Source organism: Triturus cristatus, chromosome 6 (genome assembly GCF_964204655.1).
Source record: "Triturus cristatus chromosome 6, aTriCri1.1, whole genome shotgun sequence".
Taxonomy (NCBI): Eukaryota; Metazoa; Chordata; class Amphibia; order Caudata; family Salamandridae; genus Triturus; species Triturus cristatus.
In genome coordinates, this window is record NC_140589.1 from 920,928,166 (window position 1) to 920,953,543 (window position 25,378).

Consider the following 25,378-nt stretch of genomic DNA (forward strand, 5'->3'; position numbering starts at 1 on the left):
AGGAGACCCACACCTCGACAGATACACATGCATACTTCCTGCAATGAACCACGCACAAGGCCCAGGAATCATCATACACACCCGCACGCAGGACCTCGGTACGACAGCCCAGTCCACTCCTCCCACGCATTGAGTGCGTGATGACAATGCTACATGCCCACGGTCTTACCCGCTGCCAGAGGTAACATGGTTGCACCCGCTGTACACAGCACAATGTAATGTTGTAGGCACAGGGACCCTCATGCATACATAATGACCATAAGGACACACTGAGATAGTTTGTGGAACTGGCTACGTGCACGTGAGCCCAGATCCTTTATTGGCAGGGACACATGTACAGTGACGCCTGTGCTGGATGGGTGTGGGGTGAGTGTAAGCCAGCCCGCACGGAGTAGCTGGTTCTGGCAACAACTTGTACAGTCAACACTATGGAAACTGAAACAGAAAACACCAGCATTACAGAGACAACCGTGGAGCATAATGGTGGTAGCGTGATCAACTACAGAGGTCACCCAACATGTAAACAGAAGTTTCCATGAGTTGCAGTGCACTGATACTGGGGCACTAGAGCTGAGCCTGCTCATGTGAAGAAAATGTCTAGGATTGTGTCCCTTCGGGAAACACCTGATGCAGCTGCAGTGGGCTGTTTTACATCTGCATCATCTTCCTCATCATCGTGCCAGGTTTCCCACACTGCCTGAGGTGATATTGCTGCATGACCACTCCACAGCACACAACTCAATCAGAAACGGTCCATGAGTCGTGGTGCTCTGAGTCAGTGACACTTGGAGTGCAGAGCAGGGTATCAGGCAGATGATGGCATCCACAACAGGTGAGACCAACTCTGATAGTCTAGCAACAAGACACTTTCGACTCTGGCAGTTGTCGTCTGGAGGTGGCCCTGGCGGTGGTGGCGTGTGCCTCCTGCGGTGATGCGTCATCTGGTCCGGTCAGGACTCAAATAGATGTGTGAGCCCTGGGGGCCATATTTGAGGCCAGATGCAGCGGACAGCGCAGGGCCGCAGACACATGGCGTTGAAGACCCAAGGCCACCATCTCAGAGGCCATCCAATATCTCAGCAGACAGGGTCCCTGACTTGTGCTGCACAGAGTTAGTGGCCCCGAATGCACTGCGGGCGGCACAGGCACACCCGCAAGGAATGGTGAATTGTGGTGCACTGAGATAGGGGCACATGAAATGCTAAGCTGGTCCTCGTCGATGTCCAAGGTGGATGTAGCAGAGGCTTGCAGGGGACAGTGGAAGGTGTCCTCCAGGGCATGATGCAGAGGGCAGAACCTGGCCAGAAGCAGCAAATTGAGGAGTGGAATGCTGCAGCCTAATTTTTGCCCCAAAGTCCTTATCACCGACATGATGATGAAGACAACCCCCAGTCCATAGACTCAGTCACCACCAAAGTTCAAACAGAAAGTGTCCATGGATGTCGAGGAACAGACTTAGTGGAGACGGAGCTGAAACGGGACGCAGTCTGCGATGAGGCCAGTGCAATGATTTACAATCTGCCATGAATAAATCAAGACTGAGTTCCTAATGTGTGACCTACTGGACCGCAGTGTAAGCTGGAGGCAGCTGGCCGCATGGGCCCACATCCACATGTCGTTGGGATGCTATGCACACAGTTGCTGCCACCTGATTGAAGGGTGTACAGTGAAAGGCTGCCATGTATGTATGGCCTCGGACATCATGCAATCAAGACACAGTTCCATTTGTGTGACCAACTTCACCGCAGTGTCAGCCCGAGGCAGCGGTCAGCAGGGGCACACAGGCACATGTTGTTGGTCCGCGATGCACAGAGTTAGTGACACCAGAGCAGTTGTCGGTAGTGTTCGATCACCTCCGTAACGATGATCATTGTCTCCTCCGTAATGAACCGCGTCTTCCTCTTACACCTCTCCCTGCATGCAAGGATATGAACTCTGGCATACATGGATCAAGACTCAGTTCCAAGTGTGCGACCTATTCGGACTCAGTGTAGGCTGAAGGCGGTAGTCAGCAAGGGACCACAGACAGGTGTAGTTTGAATGCTATGCACAGAGTTGGTGGCCCCACATAGAAGGGAGAACACAGATATGACTCAGCCATGATGTGTGTACTCTGCCATTGCATAATCAAATGCAAATGCAATTCCAAATGTGTGACCTAAATGACCGTAGTGTAGGCCGGAGGCGGCAGTAGGGTACATCAACGAGAAAGGATTAAAGCGGGCCTGTGTCGCAGAGGCCTTGATGGTCTGAGGAGCCTGCCAAGGTCACAGGCCTCGGGCTTGGAGCTTGCGCCGGCACGTGGTGGGCCCTCCTTGACACACACCGGTGTCGGCAGGTGAGCAGTGGGGCCTGGCTACGTAGGGCGGGCTTGAAAGGTTTGGGGTCCAGCGGCCCGGCGTACAGCAGGTACACAGGATCGCAGGCAACTCCGCTCACGATGAAGGTGTCGGCCTCGTGGCAGGGTGAGAGGCGCCGCCCTGGCAGAGACGTTGGGCATTCCGGAAGAGATCCACGTCCAGGGCTACGTGCTTTTTATTCAAACCTCTACGCTGGCCTGTCGTACGCCGGGCCAGCCCACTCCACTCATGCTTATGGGAGGGGGACGTAACAGGCTACATTTCCGTGAACTCCCCCACTGGCTGGGGTGACATGGTTGTGTCCACTGTCCACTACACTCCATACACCAGCGGTGTATGTCGCCATGGATATAGGTGTGTTCTGCATACTGCGGTCTGGCCAGCACATCTCTGCCACACTTGGCATTGTGTACTTTCCCATTCATGGTTCACTTGCCTCCTTCACACATGCCTGGTTCCCACCTCTCCCCACATTCCGCTATTGTGTGGATGAGGTGCCATGACGTTGATGGCTCATATTCACGGCTAGCCCAGGTTACCATAGTAAGTTGTGCTGTCGTGTCTGGTGGGTGGGCATGTTGTTTTGCATGTTGTATGTGAGTTTGTGACATGTGCATTGCCAGAGTTGTGAGTTGAGGTGTGTGGGGTGTTCATTTGATACTTCCCAAGCGGCTGTGCATTTCCATTGGTGCCATCCTGGAAGTGCTGGTTGATGATGGACTGTCGGGCGATGAAGGAATAATGCACACTGCCTGGGTAGTTGGCGACAACATTGGTGGAGATTCCACGGTGGTCGGATGTTGCCTGCACATTGATGGTAGGCGTGTGCTTTCTGTTGCGGTAATTGTGTGCTGCGTCACCAGGGGGCACAATTAGGACATGTGTGCTGTCGATTGCCCCCAACACGTGCGTGTATCCAGCTATGGCGTATAGTCCTTGCTTGGTCTCCAGCTGTTCCTGCGCATTGTGGTGGACGTATAGGTACTGGGGTACCAAGATGATGATGGCATCAAATGTTGGGGTGTGGTGTGGTGTGGTGGTTTTTGCTTGGGAACTCATACTCTGTATCTCATTAGCGATAGTTGCCGTGGTCATCGGTGGCGATGTTTTTTGAGGGTGCTAGCGCAGGAAATCTGGTGATATTGGCTGTTTGCACCAGCTTGTGAATGGGGCTGTAATTTTATCACGACTTTGGCTGCGATAAAGTACTGATCACGCGGCGATAACTCCTTGAGAATATGCCCCTCTTAGCGTTGACTTGGACAAAAAGGGCAATTATTTTTGCGTGTTATTGGGCGCTATAAAGCTGGTTCTAGCTACCATTCATAAATATTTTGGCCTGCAGCTGGACCATGGCTGAACTTTGAACTTTCACTGTAAGAAGTGATCTGAGGACTCATAGGGGCATATTAACAAGGCGGCGATATGAAATTATCGCCGCTTTTGCGTCCGTTTTTAGGCGAAAAGCGGCGATAATTTCATCGCCTTATCAGCAAAGACACGCTATCGCGTGTCTTGCTGACTTAGCGCCCGTTTGCAGCACGCCTCCGATCGCATCCCTAATGAGATGCAAAGGAGGCGTGCCTGACAAGACTCCCTTGGGAAAATATCGCGAAGGCAGCTTCGCGATATTAACAAGGGAGGGTAGCGATTTTTAAAATCGCGTTAAGTATGCCTTAACGCAGGAATTTAACGTCTGTTAAATTCCTGACTAAGGCATACTTAACATGGGGGTGGATTTTAAGGCTAAGACCACAGGCCCTATCATCTAGGATATCGCCGTTTTCCACCATGGAAAACGGCGATATCCCCGTTGTTAATAACGCGCAAACCGGGCGATAAATTCCAGAGATAGCCGGCGATAAATATGCAAGCGCTAAGCGCGCTTTGCGATATTTATCGCCGTACCTTGTTAATATGCCCCTTAGTTGGTTCTCGCCCTAGCTTTAATTGGAAACATTGATGTTATTTAAATCTAATATTTAAGAAGGTAGTTTTGGCTAAGATTTTGGCTTCCTTAGGACATGTGGTTGCAATCACTTTCCTTTCTGCAACATAGATCATGATGCACTTGAGGTTGTAGTATGACGATATGAGTTTATCCTTGGTAATGGTGTATCATTTTAGGCCATTAGGTTTGAACATGCCGCCAAATGTTCATAGGAATGTTCCTATGCATCTCCTGACATACTGTTTCATCTAATTGAAGTGGGCTGAGGGAATTTGAATGATCCTTCTTGGATTGTTTGCAGAGCTGGCATTCATCCTGTGAGTCCTTGGCTTACTTTAAATATTTCAAAGCCAGCCTATTCTGTATAGTTAATTTAAATCCCATGTGAATGGCTACATATAAAAAGATCCAGGACTGCTGGTTGCCGTCATCGCAAACCAACCCATTTTCTCAATATACATCTATTATTTCAATCCTGTGTCCAGCACAGTCCTATATTTACTTGGGCTTATGGCCCAGTGAAAGGCGTACATTTACAATATTCAAGTTGGGGATTCATCCATTTCTTTCAATTATGGGTGCTGGTCTGGCATTAGTAGGGTGAGAAGGATGTGTCGACTCTTTAAAAGTGCGGCGTGTGCAAAGTACCTTATAATTGTGAACTATCGTCTGCTGAGGATCTGAGACAAACTAATTTTGCCACAACAGTCTGCCCAAGGTGTGTCAACAGTTGGTAACTGCCAAGTGGGTTATGAAGCATTGCCTCATTTAAGTCATGAAATGAAGGTGTCATGCTTGCAAAATGTCTGCCTATTTCTCAGGAATTATGTGCAACAGCTACTGTAGTAGGTAGAGTGCGGTGCTTGTACTGGTTACATAAGAACGGTGTATTGTGCTTGAATTATGATTATGGTATTCTTGTTATTGATCATGTATGTTTTACGAGATGATGCAAAGGTCTGTATTTATTGTTAGTATGTTTTTTGTGAAACCATTGACAATCTGCGCTAATTAAAAAAAAAAACTCCACAATTTAAATATGGAATTATCTGCCTGAGGACCATTGGCAGAAACCATCCCCCTTTACCTTCTAATCTGTTCTTAAGACTCAGTTCTTCTCACACTATTCACCATTCTAACTCTTCTAATTAGCAGGGATCCAAGTGCCTTTTATGTAGAATTTTGCAATACAAAAGCAGTCATCAGTATCATAATACGCAGATGCAGACGTTTGACTATAATCTGCCATTTGCCATTGGCATTGACATTGCGTTTGCATCGCACAAATCCTTGGTGCAAATTTGAGTACAAGCAGCACTCGAGTGGATGGACCTTTGTCTCGAATTGAGGCTTAACATCAACAGTTCAACAATGAATCAATCACAGTAAAGCACATTTTGCTCCATACGGACAAACCAAGGGTAGTAGATTTGCAAACCATGAAGGATTATTAGCAGATTAGCACAGTTAAAAACTTAACTCAAGTTAGTCATAGGTCAATAATAAATTTATACAATATAGCTGTGTGTAATTCAAAGCAGGTCAAAATAGCAAATACAAGGAAAATTTATTTAAAGATTAGTCATATGCAAATTGAATAAGATTCCCTTTCCCCTAAGGGGAACGTCCCTAATGCTAAACTGAAGATTCAAAAAAGGATGTGGAAGTTAAGAAGCAGATGTCAGCATGTAAAGCCTCTAAAGCCAGAACCAAAATGCATCAGGCAAGGAAGAATAGATTTGCTCAAACAATTAACTCAATGAGCAGGTCAAAAACAAACATGGTGTCCAAAGAAAGTAGAAGAGGTCTCTTCTTTCGAAATAATAGATAGGAGCATCTGAAATTAACTAGATCAGCAATGCACAATTAAAACATAAGATTCAGCAAGCAGTTATACTGCCCACAGTGCACAAGAGGTGGAAAGCAATACAAATTCAGCATCTTTTCGATAAGGTGTCTTCGCTCTACTTCCCAGGCATCGCACAAAGGAAGCTCACATCTGCAAGTCTGTCTGCAGATATCTCGCACATGAGGATACATTACAGTTAGGCCATCTTAGGCACAGGTGTAAGAAACCAATTAATCAGTTACAGTGAAACGAACCATAATAAAAATTTCTCATGAAACTAAACAACTGAGGCTTTTCATTAATTCAAACTACTGCAGTTAGCTTGACTTCTGAAACGAAAAGAAAGATTGATAAAAAAATAGTTAACTGAAGCCTACATTTACTCTGGCTAACTGAAGGTGAGCAGACTTTAATTATGGTTAACTATAACTTGAAAATTTCTAATTGGAATTAAACTTAGCATACAATTACACTTTTAGATATGAGCTTATGATGCGCCTTAGTACATATTTTAGACGAAACGAGAAACATTGACATTGCGCACAAGTATATTGCTAACACATACATTCCTTTTGGTGGCATGAGTGTTTTATTGGTTTTGTTCAGCTGCAGGGTGAATTTGATCAGTAGACAAAATTTGGCGTATGTGTGGTGCTGGTATAAACCATATTACTCTGTATTATTCAGTAGTCGTGTATATGTAAGAGGAACCTTGCTCACCCACTCTTTGGGCCCCATTACGATGGCGGGCGGACACCGTACCTGAAAATGGGACCGACCGCCAGAGGTGCGGCAGTCCCACGAGGCAAATTAGGATGCGCCCACCACACTGGCGGTCGCATTCTTGCCATTAACATTGCGGCGGGCGGTGCTGTAAACAGCACCCGCCGCAATGTTAAAGGTGCATGATGTGCATTGCAATGCACAACGTGACAGGCACTGCGCGGTGCGTGCCACCTTGTCTATGGCAATGAAGTGGGGAACCATAGGTACCCCCCAGTGCAGCCACCCACCCCCACCCCACACGGGGGCCCCCAACGGGCCCCCAATGCCATTCACAGCATGCCTTTCCATGGCAGAGTCTCCGTCATGGAAAGGCATGCACACCGCACTCATCATAATATCGATGGCGGTGCCTGCAAGGCACTGCCACCATATTGTGGGCCTTTTCCGCCCGGCAGGCAATCGTGATGATTGCCCGCCGGGGGAAAAGCGGTGGATGGTCTTTCCGTCTGCCGCGGTACCCCCAGCCAAGGTAATATGGGGGGGGGGGGTAAATGGGCGGGCGGGGAGTTATGTCATGCGGATCACCATCGCCGATCCGCACACCATCATAAAAGGCCCCTTTATGTTTTGAGTATTCTGTCCAAACTGCCTTAAGTAACTGAAGTCCTGACTTATTGTGGAAGATTATTTTGATTTTCAGAGCTGCAATCTTAATTTTCACTGTTAGTTTTGAGGCACTACTTGAATTTATCTATTTTAATCCATTATTTCAGCTCCGATATTTGTAGAAATTTTCACAACAAAGGAAAATACACGTATTTGTTGAGGAACAAAATAAGTTTGGACCATAATTTCATACTGAATAATTTTTTCATTGCCCCCTTCCTTCCACATTGTTTAAGAAGTGTTGAATGTGAATCAGGGCCGGCTTTAGCGCTGATGGCGCCCAGTGTGACAGTCTTTGTTGGTGCCCCGCCCCATGACCTCCTTCTCCACAAATTCCCTCACTACCACCCTCCAACAGTGCCCTTCATCTCTCCATATCCCCTCTCTGACATGTAATTCATGTTTTTATAGGGATACTCGTAGTTCAAACACACTCAGTTCTGTGATCTGCATGCTACATGTTCGTTGCAGCAGGCACATTAACCATCTGCGCTACTTTATTATGAGTCAAAACTGCCACTAGACAAGATCTTGCTCTAGCAAATGCATTAATTGCCAGAATTGTCTTAATATCTTTATTGTTGCATGAAAACTGCTGGACATACAAGGAACTCTGCAGAAAGGGCTTGTACACCCATAAGTAATTTGTACAGCAGAGGCCGCTGCAGGTAAGAGCGGTGGGGCGGTGGGGTTTAGGGTTGGGGAGGGGATTTCGAGAGACAACCACGAGAGAAAATTAAACAAATGACACATTTTCCTTCGTGGTCGTCTCTCGAAATCCCCCCCACCCGGCCCCACAGACCCACCGCTCTTACCTGCTGCGGCCGCGGCTGCATTTGTAAGCACAGCACCACCCCCCTTTGCCCCCCGGTCAGCACTAGGCCTGGGCTAAGTTTCCATTCCGCTCGCGGAAATTGCGATAATTTGAAATTTTCGCGTTCCGCGGAGAGCGCGAAAATGTCAAAATTTCCGCATTCCGCAGCTTAGCGATAATTTGTTTCTTGCTCGCGCTGCAAAATAATACATTCTCTCGCGCGCGTGCTCGCCTTACCTGAATCCCCGCGTTCGCCGACAAGTTTTCCCGGTCCGGTCGCGTTCTCCACGAGATGTTGGATTGTTGGTAGCCATTTGCACTGTCTCGCGACAGTTCGCGTCCGCAGTAACGTCATGCGTCGCGCGATCACGTCTTTCTTCTCGCGATCATGCACCTTGAGAAGAGTGAAAACAAGATGGCTGCGCCCACGAGCAACCGCATGGGTAAGTTGGCGAGCCGCGACCACGCAGAAAATACCGCGAACGGGCGGGAAAAAAACTTCCGCATCTTCGCGATATTTCCGCGTGTTTGCGGAGATTTTTAACATTTTCACGATAATTTGCGAAAGTCGCTTTCGCAAATTCTGCCTACCCCTAGTCAGCACCAGGTGCGCCTGCTCCATTGCCACCTCCCTAATGTGAATATAGACAATCTCGTCTTTACACTGAAACCTTGATGTTTTGTTTGAAAACACAAGGTATGCTTTAAAGCCTGCAATCCCTGTATAGAAAAAAATCTCTATTTTTGACATTACATAGTCTACTTATAACATCAGTAGTCACTTGCAATTAGAAAATGACACAGCTTCTCAACTGTTCTAACTTATTAGTGTTGGGTTGTAATGTTACAATGCCTGTTGCAGAGCCAGAAAACAGTGTGAAAGGCAGGCTATGGAACTGAATTACAAGTGCTGTTTAAATATTGAAAACGAGAACTAGGTTCTCAGCTCTTCTGATCCCTGAATTGAAACCTTATTATCAGAAAGAAGCCTTTTATTACAGGATGCTTGCTCTTTCACAGTTATAGTTCATTATTGGTGTGCTTGATTTATTGCCATAGGTTCTGGATTTACATCTGCATTACAGGAAAGAGATCAATAATTTTAGGTTTTTAGGACATGAGTAATGATGCGACCATACATTAAAAAGAATAATTATAAGTCTGCCCCACATTATAAAGCTGTTGCAAGTCACCTCGCTGTTCTCTGACATCTTAAAGGAATTTGGCCTTATTTTTTTTTCTATAAAGTCTTGGAACTCCTCAGTGACTTGCAATAGAGTCATTATATATGGCAGAGGATACTTAATCACATACATATCTACAACATGGGTTTATGCCATTGCATGGACATTTGTATTACTCGGTTTATTCTAAGACACTTTCTTGTTAAGCTAACTGTTGTCTCTATTATCATTGTAGGCAAAACAACTCATTTTCTAGTGCCATTAAGTAATATATATTTTGGTGTTAGAAAAGAAATGTCCACCCTTAAAGTTGCATTGTGTAATTCAGGTATTTAAACTCAATACTGATTGATAAAATATCATCATGTTATGATTCTTACCATTTTATGCCTGTCGTTTTTTCAGGTGGTGAGCCAGTTTGGATCCCTTTTGCTTTCAAATACGATCCTTCTTATGCCGAATGCTATGGAAAACAATATGTAAAGCGGACGTGGTATCGGAAGTTTGTCGGCGTTGTTCTTTGCAATTCTTTGAGATATAAGATCTACCTCAGTGATAACCTAAGAGGTACTTTTTAATGCTGTCTAAGGAATTGCTTTTGGTTAATAGTAATATTTTGCAAAGTGAAATGATAAAGTATATCACTAATTTAAATCTTACATTTAATGTAATTCAGTGGAACAAAGCAGACGGTGCATATTCTGGTACCTAAATAAACAAAATAATCTGGAGTATAGTTTACCAAATTTCCTCTAGCAAATATTCTCTTTACACACTCACACATTGCCAAGATAATGTATGTTAGATTTGCTCTCCTTTAGGTTCAACTCTGTACTCTAAACCTCGTAGAGGTCTTCATTCATTACGGAATTATGTGGTAACTCTAATCTTAAACCTGAAACATATACAGCACCACGAATACTAATATGATTTGTTAGAGAACAATGGTGGGTCTCTATTGTATCCTATATGCAGTGAAATTACCCCCTAGTCTGAGTTCTAAAGGAGTGCTAAATATTATTTGATCTCAGTCAGTGCATTATTCTTCGTTGCACCCTCTAAGCACTGTGGGGAAAGAAGGGAGGGATGAAAAACGTTCATAAAATGAAGGAGTGTACTAGGGTTTAGGAAGAAACTGGCCTCTACACTGAAATTTCTCTCAGATCACAGGTGTAAAAAGTAGAGTGTGGGGAGGTACTGGCCTCTCCACTGAGACCTATCTCTGGGATGACGGGTGCGTGTAGTAGGCTGTGGTGATGGACTGGTCCCTATCCTTAGATCTCTCTCTTGGACAATGAGTATGCACAGTAGTCTGTTGGTATGAACTGGCCTCTCTGATGAGACATCTCTGCTGAGATATCTCTGTTGAATGACAGATATAGGACATCTCTGTTGAATGACAGATGTAGGACTGTGCTGCAGTGAGAAATTAAACTCTATACAAACAAGTTTATCTTTGACGTGGAGGAGAAGCATGCAGACTAAGGTATAGAAAGACTGCCAGGTCAGCTCAGACATCTCCCCAGAGGAACACATCTGCAAAATAGGCTGTGGGTAGAGACCGCTCTCTCTGCTCATACCTCTCTTTATGATAATTAATGTAATTACTAGTGTATAAAGTGGAGTATATTTTGGGATAACAGGACACACTTCCAGGATTTAGATGATTTATATTGCAAATTGGTACAACAACCCCCAACGGCCAGCCTCTCAGCTCCTCAGCCAAGCTTCACTGATGGACTCTACACTCCAGATTCCAGCAGTAGAACCTTGTTGCTAGGCTATGAGAGAGAAGCATTAAGAACACAGAATATATGAAAGCATAACACATCTCCTCCTCTTAAAAGGAAATAAACGAACATTGACAAAATAAAGAATAAAAATTACTACTATTAAAATGCAACGATAATGTAATATATGAATGCATTAAAATTATCAATCAATTGCAAACATAACTCTCCAATTTCTTTGGTCTACATTTTAAACTTTCACTGGGAACTCTTCTACTGACTTCACTTGAATTATTGGTAAATTCAGAATTTTTGTTCATCCAAATTTTCACTTCAGTGTCATTACATTTGACAGATTTACACACATTCCACCACTTGCCATCAGACAACTTAAGTAAATTGCCTTCAACTCTTACCACCTCCTTCTGTTCAGATAACTTGGAAATACTCTTCTTCACAATATTACCACAACACAATCTCACAAAATCACCTTCTTTATAAACTCTGCAACAATGTCTTATTTTATCATTATGCCTTTTTTGATAGGCATCTAGATATTTTTCCACCTTGGTGCGTATATCTTCATCATTGATGTTCCTCTTACCACTCCTGGCCATCCACGCTTTTACAGCCACAGTGCAGGGAACTCTGCATTTCAGCAAACAAAATGGAGTTTCCCCTGTTAGTGAATGGGGAGTGGTCTGGTAATTCCACAACATTTTCTTAACTTGTGTTCTTCAACACCCATTCATGGATATGGTTAGTTGAATGTTATCACCCAAAACATGGTTGAAGCGTTCCACTAAACCGCTTCCACTGGGATGATAAACAGGGGTTCTCAAGTGTTTGAAGCCCCACCTCTTGAGAAATTCACTGAATTCCTCAGAAATAAATTGAGGACCATTATCTGTGAGAATTTCGGCAGGACAACCTTCCCTCCGAAAAATCTCCGCACAAAATGCAATGACTGCTGGATTTGACTTCGCTGACAAATGCCACCTCCGGCCACTTTGAAAAATAATCCATCATTACTATTCTATATTTCTGAGACACTCCTAAACTCTCAAATGGACCACATATATCAATGGCATGCCTTTCCCACACTTTTTCTGGAAATTTATCAGGAGTTATGGGAGACTCTCTCAATTTATGAGATTTATCAATACACGTGAATGATACACATTCCCTCACAAATCTTTCTATGTCTCTATACATGCCCGGCCACCAAAAGTCCATTCTTGCTTTTCTTTTGACTGCAGACATTCTACCCTGGCCTTCATGTAATATATCCATCAATCTGATCCTCAAAGGTTCAGGCACTACCGACTTGTCACACCTTCTAACAACATTATCCACAACAGATAACTCCTTCCACATATCAAGACATCATCGTCCAATCTCCATCCAAATGCTGTAGGCAAAGGTTTGATCACCTCCATCAAAACATCAGAAGCAATGGCTTCCTTCCATTCATTTTTGCTGATGGCCTGACATACATCAACAATGTTTGCCACCATCCTTTCGTCATCATCTTTATAATCCTTACTGTTCCCCTCTACAGGTAAACGAGACAAACAATCAGCATTCACGTTCTTCGCTCCAGGAACATACTTCAAATCAAACCAGAATTCTCGTAGACGATACAGCCATTTAACAATGCGTGGAGTAACCCTACTAGCTCCTGCTGTAGTAAATATATCTAACAAAGGTCTGGGATCTGTGTAAAGCTCAAACTTTGTGCCCCAAACATGAACATGAAAACGTTGTTCACCCCACCAGCAAGCTAGAGCTTCTTTTTCTATGGTGGAATAAGACCCTTCTGCACCCTTAAGGGTACGTGATGTAAAAACCACCACCCTTTCTTTGCCTTCACTCCTTTGCAGGAGCACAGCTCCCAGTCCATAACCACTGGCATCAGTTACAATTATGGTTTGGTCCTGAGGGTTATATGGCTTCAAAGCAGTAGCACTAGCTAGTGGGAAAAAAACGATTTGAAATTCCGCGGGCAGGCGGAGCTGCTTGACACACCTGTTCGGCCATGTTTTAATTCATGCAGATTCAGGTTTACCACGGTATAAGTTCAACACAAAGTTATACTTTATCTTTACACTAGATGGCACTCTGCAACTCAGTGCAACCTAGATACATTTCATTTAATTCTGAGACAAAGTCTATCCCCCATGGGACACATCCAAAGATGGTGCCCAGTGCCCATGCGTCCCTGGTCCCGGGCCCTACTCCATTTCCTCCACATGCCTCATGCCCACTAGCTCCCCCCTCCTCTTTCTCCTATGCCTGCCTGTGTGTAGGTCATGGCACTTAAAGGTCTCTTTTCACTGTTGCAACCATTCTCTTTCCTTACCTGCAGACTGGTGCGCTTGTTCCACATGAAGAATGCTCCACGGGTAGCCAGCACTGCTCAATGTTAACAGCAGCTCGTACTGAGTTGGGAATCATCCTTGGGCTCTTCAAGGCTATTCAAAGTCTCTAACCCAACATCAACACACTCCACAAAATGAGTCAACACATGCCTCCGCGTACAAATAAAACAAGCTGGCTTCTATGTCAAAAGAGACCCAAAGCAAACCCATCCCACATAAAGACGACAGTCACAAAACTTATTGCGGAAGTCCAAGCAATACTTCTGGCAGATGGCAGAGGACAATAAGGGTAATTTCAAAACATTTGGGAGATGTGCTGACTCAATTTTATGGTCAGGCAGGCAGAAAACCAAACTGGTCTACTCTAGTGAGCTCAGGAGGGTGTGTACAGTGTGAAACATGTAAATTGATCTAATATGGAGGGAAGTGATAAGGCCAGTGTGAAATTATTAAAGCTGTCACACAAAAGGCAGAACAGGAAAAACAACACAGAAAAGGATCCTGGGAGTTTTCAATGTATTCTAGTAAAATCAAATCCTGTTCTTCCAAGTATTCTAGACTTGTTGGTTTTGTATTAGGCAGGTGCCACTAACACCCCAAAAAGTGCAATCCTGACTGGCAGGCACGTAAGGTCAACCAATAACACATATACGCAGAATCATCATATTTAAAAAAGAATCAGATGTCATGCAATGTCCGTTAAATGCTAAGTTTAGTTGGCTGGCTTTTAAACGAACAAATGCTTTCAAAACAGCTTCAGATAGTCATGCACAAGTCAAAAGGGACAATGCTGTTGCAGCCATGCTGCCACTCAATCAGGGTCTGGTCATGCCCCACGATCTCCTGTCAGGGGCCTCAGAATGGGCCTGCCATATCCTGCCTGCATCCAGGCCTCGGCCGCATCCATGCCATCACGGCTGTCAAAAGACTGACTTTTGCCACTTCATTACGAACATCCAAATGCATCAATTATTTCCGGCCCTTTAGCCCCAGGGACATACCAGTCTCCTCCTTGATCACTTTCTTATGGTCGCCACAGAAGGTTACATTTATTTGAGGTGTTCTAAATCTAGCTCAAATCGAGTATTTTTCTGACTCAAAAGTCATAGTGGGTACCGGTAAACGCAGCTATGCAGTGGTTTGAGGAGTGTTTGCTCAAGTCCATGCTCCAAGCGGAGCAGCAGAGTCGCAATGCTCCGCAAATTCTTCCAGCGGAACTGAGTTTGCCACCCATACCTCATCAGTAGTAACTTAAAACTTTTTATTACAAAAAAACAATTTAACAACATTACAAACAACAACTACATTAGCAAACTATAAAACAAACAGAACAACAAACTTAACTAATCTATAACATGTTTTCCTCACTCGGGCACCAACACTCTCTCCCCTTTTCCTTCATTTGCCTACTGGATTTTGATGCATGTAGATCTCCTTTGTTTCAGCCAACTTAGCCTGCCAAACAATATCTGCTTCAGTACTCTTTTTGTGGCAGGCAGGTGGCAAAAGAGTCACTTAAAATAAGATAAAATTTGCAAAAAGGAGTTCAGTCTGGAAATTAGAAACACCCTGCGGTGTTACACCATTACAGGAATCTACCCCTGCTCAGCAGATACCAACCCTCATTTTCTAAATAAAACACTTTTTTGCTGTTTAAGTAAACAGATCATTTTGCCATCAAAAACAAGTAGAGCTCCCCAGAACAAGCTTTTTCAAGGTTACAGATGTAGCTGTAGGTAGTATCAACAACATTAGTTGTGCAATTCATTGTTTTTTCCTGGCTTTCCACACAGTTACTTGTCCTTCTTTCTTCCAAAGTGAACTATTTTTGTTTTTCTTCTCTATTTATTTGTGACATGATACTTCTGTTTTTCAACATTTCTGTTTCCATTTCTCTCTTAAAAAAAGACAACCCCCCAAAAATGAAAGTTACATACTGATCAACAATTAATAACAGTGACACATCACTATATACTCTAAAGCTTTTGTAAATGTTTCATCCATAATCACAGTTATAAGTACTGTACCACTATCTTCATATTTTATTCTCTTGAAGAATTCGACACCCTCAACCAGAGCATTTTTTGTCACAATTAAATTATAACATGTCATCAAACTTGATCCATAACAGTTTTTTAAAGAAATACATTCCTCTAGACACACTTTTCCTAACAGTGAGCACAGTGTTTTACTCTAGAAATAGCAATATCCCCACTCAAACATCTCATAGGGAAAGAATATGTGCACAGTAAGGTTCATAAAAACACTAGGTCTTGTATGAACAGATTGCAGATTCTTTGTTTTATAATTTCAGAAACACTACCTCTTTTACTTACACCTGCACACAGATTGAACATTTCATTTTTTAACACAATGTTCAATACTTGGTTTTATCTTTCTTCACTCTAAACTCTACCTCTCAAAACCTAGATTAAAAACACACTCCTCTACAAACAGCTTTTCACTCACTAAACCTTGTATAGAATTTGTTTCCCAAGAGTAGTGCACTAACTGACACTTATCAAAAAAGTTCATAAAGTATATTTTTAATTATTTTAACTTAGAGCAGCTTGTTATATGCAGCTGAATAAACCAGTCTGACACAGTTCCAAATTTAGTCACTTCTGTTTGGCACAACCGCAACATGCTTTTTCTCCGCCAAATAGCCAAAAATAATGTGAACTATCCCTGGTTCTGCAACCAATCACATCACAGCATTTCTTCAACCATGTAATGCAAATGGTAGCTATTGGTTGAGCCTTCACCCTTTTTTTTACTTCCCTCCATACTATCTTGCGAGAGTCTCATGAGATTGTACCTTTTTTGGAAAATAGAAATTAACCATCTACTCATCACAGTACTTATCTCTTACACACTTCCTCTCAAAAACAATGACCACAATATGCATTCCTACTAATGGAGTGTATTCAGAACTCATCTACCTCCTATTACTATTCACAATTGCGTGAGAGTGCCCCGAGGTCATAAACTTTAGTTCAAAACAATATAGATTAATTTTTATCGCAGTAGTTATACCTTAGACACCTCCTCTCTAAATCTATGGGGACAGCATGCCTTTCTGCTGCCCTCTTAAATAGATTTTTTACATAATTTCCACAACATATCTAATTTTTCACAGTAAACAGTAATAGCGGGCACTTGATTTCTGACATTCCAACAGCCAGCCAATCAGAGCACTCGTGAGACTCCAAAGAACCGTGAGAGCGTGAAGGCTCATGGGAAAAACGGGTCTCTCGACCAATCACCGGGCTCCATTTTTCATTTCACGCTCTGACGGGACACCCACGGGACTCTCACGAGCCCAACAGGCCAAAATATATAATTGTTTTTATTTTTGACTCTCAATATCTCGAAAATTACTGAAAGTATTTACATCAAATCACAAAAAACACAATCTGTGGACCAAAATCTAGATACCTTCAGAATGTGTTGTAGTTCTGTTCAGCATTTTTTGCTATGACCTGTCTTAAAGAAGTCTATGGAAAATGCATGGAGATTATACATTTTGGGACCCCCTTTTTTCTATGCCCCCTCTTGAATGGTCACCCCAAAACTTTCCACGAATGTGCCTATACGGATTAACTTTTTGGGGGAAACTTTCATGGAGATTCATCAAAAGGGGACAAAGGTTTCGGCAAACCCAAAAGCACTCCGCCTATAGAAAAGCAGACCAGGTCTTCCTACAGGCAAGTGCCAGTAGGTAATGTATATAAATATATATATGTATATGTATATGTATATGTATATATATATATATATATATATATATATATATATATATATATATATATATTCACTGAAAAAAAACCACAGGTTTCAGGGATGTTATAGTTAGTAAGACATTTCACTGGTACAAAACCGAAGAAATTCGGCCGTTATAGTTAGTTGAGCTAACTTTAACTCGCGCCCCCGCAATGCACTGCTGATGACTTCACATATTTCATCACTCATGACATGGTCAGTGACATCACTCATGACATCACTGATGACATCTCAAATGACATCACTGATGACATCTCTGATGACATCATCCAAAGGAAAATGAAAACGTTCAGGCCCCAGGCAAAGCACACTATCCAGATCCCAACCCCTTTCCCTGCAGCTGCCACAAAACCACTTTAATTTGTTCTTTGGTGGTCTTGATCCCCCAGTACGAGGTCAAGTGGCATCTCACTTCCCAGCTGGTGGAGCATTACATCAGACAAATGTGTGCTCCAGATGGTGGAACATGGTTATTCCCCTCCTTCCCTTTCCCCTGACAGAGCACCCATGCCACAACACCTCCAGGAGGACTCCTTGTCCATACTCCATGGAGCTGTTCAGACACACTTAGCCAAGGGAGCAATAGAGAGTGTGCTGGCATTAGAGATCAGGACTTTTGCAACTCTTGATATTTTCTGCTACCAAAAATGGATGGGGACCTTCGTCCCATATTAGATCTTTGTCCTCTGAAATTCTTACTTTAGAAGGAAAAGTTCAAAATTCTCACCATGGCCCAAGTGGTGTCTGCCATACATCCAGGAGATTGGATGGTAGCACTGGACCTGCATGACGCATGTTTCCACATACCTGTCCTGCAGTTCTATAGGAGTTACCTGTGGTTTCAGGTAGGCTACATCCCTCTCACATCTCTGTGCTCCCCTTTGGACTTACCAGTGCACCTCAGATATTCACAATTGTGATGGTGGTGGTTGCAGCCCATCTTTGGAGGTTGGGAATACCAGTCTTCCCATACCTCGATACTAGCTACTGAAGCCAGGCTCACCCAAAACAGTAGAACACTGGGGAATCAATTGACAGGTTGCTGCTGCTGTTGAAAGTACATGTTTTATTCAGAATATCATACTTTAACCTAACATGGCTGAGAACGATAGTATGAATTATAGAACATGTGCTGTCATTTTAGCTTCTAAAGCACCTTTCAATTAGAAAATCCCAGCAGAGGGTCAGCATTTTCCACAGGGTTAAATCGTTTGTGAACTCACCAGAATTCCTAAAATGAGATAAACACCACAAAACCATTATTTATACTGCAAATAAAATCTGTTATCACCATTTATATGTGCTCCTTTTTGTAATCCAAACCCGGCATTCAGTACAATGCATGTTAATTAGGACCATGTCCCTGAGTCCTGTATGGCTGCCGCAACGTGTTGGCCATGTTGTGGCCAGCACATCAAGAAGGTGGTTCTTGCCACTGAGTGATATAGAGATAGATCGACAGGTAGATAGATGGATAGATGGATAGATGGATAGATGGATAGATGGATAGATAGATAGATAGATAGATAGATAGATAGATAGATAGATAGATAGATTAGAAACACTGACTTTATGGAAACATTTACTAAGTACTTTTGTACTGTTATCTGCCTGTTTCATCACTTTCGCCCTCGACAGGTGGAGTCATGTTTTTATGGGTGAAGTGATTTCTTTAGTCGCACAGAATGTATATATTATGAGAGCTTTCATGCCATATGTACTTGATTGGTGTGTGAACATTTGTTTTATATGCAAAACGTTATGAGGTTGGTCTTTCAATTTTTCCTAGGTGCCTTGTTATCCGACAAACCTAGGTCCTAGACAACACATTGTAATTTATCCAGATATTGCCCATTTTGTGGATGAATAATTTTCTAAAATAAATTAATATTGACTTGACATGTCTACAACAATATATAGTAGCTGTATTGTGAGGGTACAGTACCAACAGTTATCTATTAAATTCTGCATCAATTAAATCTAGTAATGTTCATTGATGCTCTGGCTCTATATCTTGTGTCTGAACACCACATATATTATTTTGTATCAACTGGAAAAATTGCAAAAATACCTGTAACTCTGGTATTATATAAATATATTATTTGGAGAGTTTTGATATTGCTGCAAATAGTGGCTACAATCTGACAATAAAAATGTTGCTGTTGTTGACCAACAGCCTCCCTGGCTCCTTTTTTGCAAAAGTTGAAAATTCAGAAATATGATTGTATGATGCAATCATGACTCAAATGACAAACACAAGAATGTGCTGGGTCATTTAAAATATGGAAATGCTAGGTAGTCTGAGACCTGAAAAAAAATCATACACACAGAATACAACTGTGAGGCTAAAGTTGCTCATGATTTCTCCTAGATACCTTTTACAGCATTGGAGACAGCTGGGGTAGGGGTGAAGATCATTGCCAGTTTGTGGATGCCTACAAAGATGGAAGAACAGGACCTCAATCCTACACACAAACACTGCTGCCCATTAATGGTAAGTACAATGACTTCTGTAAAAGAAAATCAATTATGGATATATTCCAAGTGATATGTACATCCACTTACCCACATTTAGTGATCTCCCAAGTGACTGTGACATATTGAATTTACTATTTTAAAAATATCTACAATTGGACAATATTAAAAACATGCACTGTAAGTTTTGGGGAACTTCTTAATCGGAATCACACACTAATTTTTAAAAGGCTTTGGGTGTGCAAAGAACCACCAACATTTTCACAGTTCGATGAGATTGGTTCCTCGGGTATCTAAACATATATATCAGTGATATGTTTATTTAAATATCCTGCAGATGAGTGCAGGGCCCAATTGTGATTACCCTGTTCTTAATAGGTGGTCTACCTTAATTTTTATTATGTCTGTAACATTATAGATGTAATACTAAAACTATATTTTGCAGTGCATGAGATAGCCCATCTTATGTCTATAGTTGAGGGTCATCTTTCTCCAGGCAATTTGGCAGCTATCACAAGATGGATTTCATACTGCACTTCAAATAATTTGAAATTAAAGCTTGGGCTCCTCAGAAAGTGAAAGTTTGCCAAATGAACGAAAACTCTCTAGATGCTTCCCCTTACAACACAGCTAACTAACAAATGGGGCAATTTGCATGAAATATGTATTTCTGATCATTCTATATTCCAATACCATCCAAAAGATTCCAAGCTTGTTGTGCTACTGACTGAGACCTAAGTATCTATTGCTCAGCACTCTGACCCCTTCGTGTCTCCTGGAATCTTTTAGAAGCATATGAAAGCACTAGTTTGTACATTGGATCCTCAGTAGAATTCAATATTGGGTCAATCTTCATAGTCATACTTTGATGAAATATTCGATTACAAGGCAGAAATATCTTACAAGGTTTACAGATCATGGATTAAAGTAGATCTGTATTCTTATTTTGAAATTAAAAAAATTACATGCTATGATATACTTTCCATCAAGATACGGAAGCATACCAATATATGTCCTATGCACCCTGACTATATAATATACCATGATTATACTTTGATAAGCTTGCAGAAAAATCTTACTGTCTTGAACGGATATACTATTAAGAACAATCTTCAGGTGAATCTGGCGAAAGATAAAATTAGCTGTTTCACAGGAAAAATACACCTCTGCAATAGAAAGAATCATATGACATATGAAAGGATTAAAGCCTACACATACTTGGGGTTTAGTTTATCTCAATATTAAACTGAAATGGTTTAATGAAACTCTTGCTAGTGATACTATGTTTATTGAAAACACTTTGAAAAGCAAGTAAAAGGTTTTGCCTGTTCTCCATGCTGTTGCGGAATGTCTTAATAAGACTTGGTCAAGACTAGCATTACCAAATGGGAAAGCCTCGGGTATTAGTTAAGTTGGCAGTTGGCCATGTTACAAGGAGTCTGGGTGCCGAAAAATCAATAATTATGTGCTTGTGTAATATGAAATTCAACAGATTGTGGTAATTAGGAAATATGGTGTGGGCTGCAATTTGCTCGGGTGTTCTTACAGGGGTACAAAATAAAAATAAAATCTTCCTGTATAATCTTTTGAAGTAAATGTACATGGGGAAATTTGTGAAGGCCCACTTTTGCCGAACAATTTGTGTAATTGGTTACTGAAGGACAAATAGACAAAATTGTATTTCGAGGGTCATATGCCCGCTTCTCAAATATTTGAATACTCATAGATGTAGGACCATCTCATGATCTCTGAGAATTGAAGCATCTAAAATAACTTTTAATAGCATGTTTTTGAAAATGTATTTCATCTAGATTCATATGCAGATGTTATTGGGGTTGAGAATTTACCAAGAAATGTTGCAATGTTAATAGGGAACTATAGAAGACTTGGAGGCTACTTTATTGCTCTGTGCATTGCTCTGAGCATGTTTAGAATAGTTGAGAAGGTTTGAACTGAGGAGATTACTTTTGGATACAGGTGACTACACAATAAGCTAGTGTGAGAAATGAGGTTGTTGTTTGAGAAGTGTGTGAGCCCTTCTCAGGCAACAGCTTCAGTCCCCATCAGGGTGAACCAATAAAGTCACAAAATGAGCCTATGTTTAAAACTCTGGTAACTTGGCATAAAAGAAGTCAGGCTTACCCTAGAGGCAATGTGTAAAGTATTTATGCATCACACAAAAAGTAATAATGTGAAAACACAAGACAAGGAAATATCCCAAACCAATTTAGAAAAAAAGACTAATATATTTTTTGACAGCAAAACAACAAACGTCTGATTAGTAGAACTGGAGATATGACATTTTAAAGGTTTAGGTAAAAATAGTGCTTAAAAGCACAAAGCATCAACTGTGGATATTTGGTCATCTGGGTCAAGACAAAGTGACAAATTCAGGCTGCAGCAATGGAGCACTGCCAGATACAGGTACTAGGTTAAGCCAGAAGAGAATCGTACCTTATGTCTCTGAAGTGGGACATTATGCCGTGCAGTGGCGGTTCCGAGGTGTGATGCGAGGTCCTGCGTTGAGATGCGTCATGCAGCAACTGTTCCGAAGAGGAGCTACGGGGCTGTGAGGCAAGGTCTGCATAGAGTCACATCACGCTACATTGTTTCTGATGGAAATCACAGCTACCCTGGCAGAGCAACTTTAATCCCAGATCCAGGGGCCCAGGGCATGGGAGGCACCACTTATGGGGGTCAGGACTCACAGCAGGCAGAGCCCAGGTGCAGGGTTCAAGATCGTTGGAGCCTTTTCTGCCCTTAGGCTCTGATAGGATGCCAGCCAACTAGTTCTTGGAAGCACTCTGTGGGTCCTTGGTTAAAGATGCAGATCCAGTCCTTCCTAGTCAGGCCAAAGGGCAACAGAGCAGTCCTTCTTAAAGCAAAGCAGCAGAGCAGTCCTTCTTCTGAGTCTTCCACAGGTCCAGAAGTGATCTGTAGAGTAGGTCCACGGGTCCAATATTTATACACGGCACACACTTTGAAGTGGGAGAAACTTCTGGAGTTTTCCCCTATAGATGTGTCTGAAATGTCCTGCCTCCCTGCCCTGGTCCCAGTCTGTCAGGGGGTACAGTATGCTGGTGTGAAGTCCTTTGTATGTGAGCTGAGCCAGTGCCTTTAAGGTACAATTGTGGTAGGTGGCAGCTCCACCCCTTATCAAATAAGAGATTGCTCATCCTGCCAACACCCAGACCCTAAATTGTGATGCTGTCTGTGAGGAATACACAAAGGGCAACTGCCAACTACACCAAGTCATGTGACCCAGGAACATGCTGCAGACACCAAATGGTTAGGGCAAGAAAATACCAACTTTCTAAAAGTGCCATTTTCAGAATTATAACTTAAAATCTGACTTTACCATTAAAGAGGATTTCAAATTACAATTCCTCAGACACCGAACATGACTTTCCTACTTGCTCCAGATCAAAAGCTAGCACTTATTAAAATGTAATAGGATGACAATATGTTATGTTATGGGAGAGGTAGGACTGAAAAATGAAATCGTGAGTTTTCCACAGCCAAGACGTGTAAAACGTAAAAGTGCCTGTCCAACTTTTTGATTGAACGCTGACATGTCTAACAAGTAGTCTACCAGAATTTGCCTCTAATCTGACAATGAAATGAGTGACTGTGACATCGAAAACTCTACTCTGGAAGAGGTCAGCAGAGACAGGCTGCAGCATTATGAAGCACTTTTGAATTAAACTTAGATTGGGAAATTTGGTGAGGATCCACTTTTGCTGAACCATTAGTTTAACTGGGTGCTGTTAGGCAAATGGAATAGATGGCGTTTTAAGATTGATATGGAAGGTTTCGAAACATGTAGATAATTGAAGCTGTATGCCCATCTCACGTTTATAGCATCTCTGATGCTAGCAAGATGTGAGCTATTTCAATGAAATCTCACAAAGCCGGCTGTTTAATATACCAGTTCAAAATAACTGTTATCTATGTATGTATATAGTGCAAACGTAGCTATATGGCAATGGACTCAGTACAAGAGCAGAACCCTGGGGATTATGTAGGGAAATAGAGGGAGGGGGAAGATGGGGAGAACGTGTAAGTTACGGGGTTGTGTTCTTTGAGCACATGAATTTTAAGCTATTTCTGAATTGGTGGAGAGTGTGCTCAATTCAGTTGTCGATCAGAATATTGTTTAGAATCCTAGGAGCGTGGACATATAAGGCTTACCATTGGTATTTTTCTTTCCTGCTTTGTTTAGTCTACCGGTCTGGCAATGTCTTCTCTTTTAGTCTGGTGCTGTCCTCTTTTTTTAAAATTAGTTTATTCGTTTTAACATCAGCACGGCATACACTCTTACGGGCGTTATCTTATATGTCAGTATTTTCTAGTACATTGTGTACAGGTTAAAGCTTGTCTTGCACATGGACACGATGATTACAATGAAATAGGCAACGACCTAGTAAACCAATCTGACATAGCGTTTATAGAGGAATCATGCATTCTTAGGTTATTAATTGCAATGTACTCAGCCCATAGACATGGTATTCAGTCTGTAATGTAATCAATCATTCCATGGCCTTTTCGCCCTCTGTTTCCCCTGTTTCCTTGCCCACTAGGTAATGTGGTCTATTCCTCAGAAGCTTTTGGGATGACTCTGAGGGGGTGTTAGCTCATTCGATAAGTCAGATTGTGTATTGCAATAAAGCACATCAGAGATCAATTGATCTATTGTTGGTACTGGTCCTTTCGCCCATCTCATCGTAACTCTTCATTTAGCCAATAGCAGCCCTATCGCTACCAATTTCCTAATACCGTTATTTATATCTGTATCTAACCCTAGCAGGGCCAGCAGATGGCTGGGCACAAGGGTATGTCCTGTAATCTCACTTAGTTTATGAAAGATTCCCTCCCAAAAACTAAGGATTCTCGGGCCATACCATGCAACATGCATTAAATCCAGCTGTCTCTTCCGAGCATCGATGGTATGCCGCAGAGACCCGCAGACCATATTTGCAAAGTTTTTCTGGTTTGTAATACACCCTATTTATGTATTTGAAGTGTATCAGCCTGTGTCTACTATTTAGAGATGTGTGCTTAGAGGCTGTGCAACAATATTGCCAGCACTTTTCATTAATCACTACAAAGTCTTTTTGCCAGTCCTGTTGATTTTTTAGTAATAGCGTTTCCTTACTGTCCTGAGCTAAACCATACATTCTGGTTACTGTCTTCTGGGGGTAGTTGCCTGTATGATGTAGGAGACTATCGGTATCTCTGCAGGCTCCTGCAGTTTGTCTCCCAGCTGTTCACGCCACGCATGTCTCATCCTGAGATAGTGAAATCGGTCTAGCGGCGATGAAACTATCCCTTCTTTTGGTATATCTTTCCATTTGCAAACCACTCCACTACAAAGAATCCCCCAACTGCACTCTACCCATTTTTTGCAGTGTGCTAGCTACTTCTTTCTCCTTGCCCGTTGGAAACCACGTACACCACTC

The 25,378-nt window shown here is 42.4% G+C and overlaps 1 protein-coding gene across 1 annotated transcript in view; it reads left to right on the top strand.

Annotated features, from left to right (window-relative positions):
• Positions 1–25,378, top strand: part of FNDC1 (fibronectin type III domain containing 1) — a 1,187,183-nt gene that overhangs the window by 1,146,363 nt on the left and 15,442 nt on the right. Inside the window, exons 18-19 of the mRNA XM_085611596.1 lie at positions 9,956–10,117; positions 19,816–19,938. Of these exons, the coding sequence (XP_085467722.1) occupies positions 9,956–10,117; positions 19,816–19,938 (285 nt within the window). The remainder of the gene's footprint in view (positions 1–9,955; positions 10,118–19,815; positions 19,939–25,378) is intronic.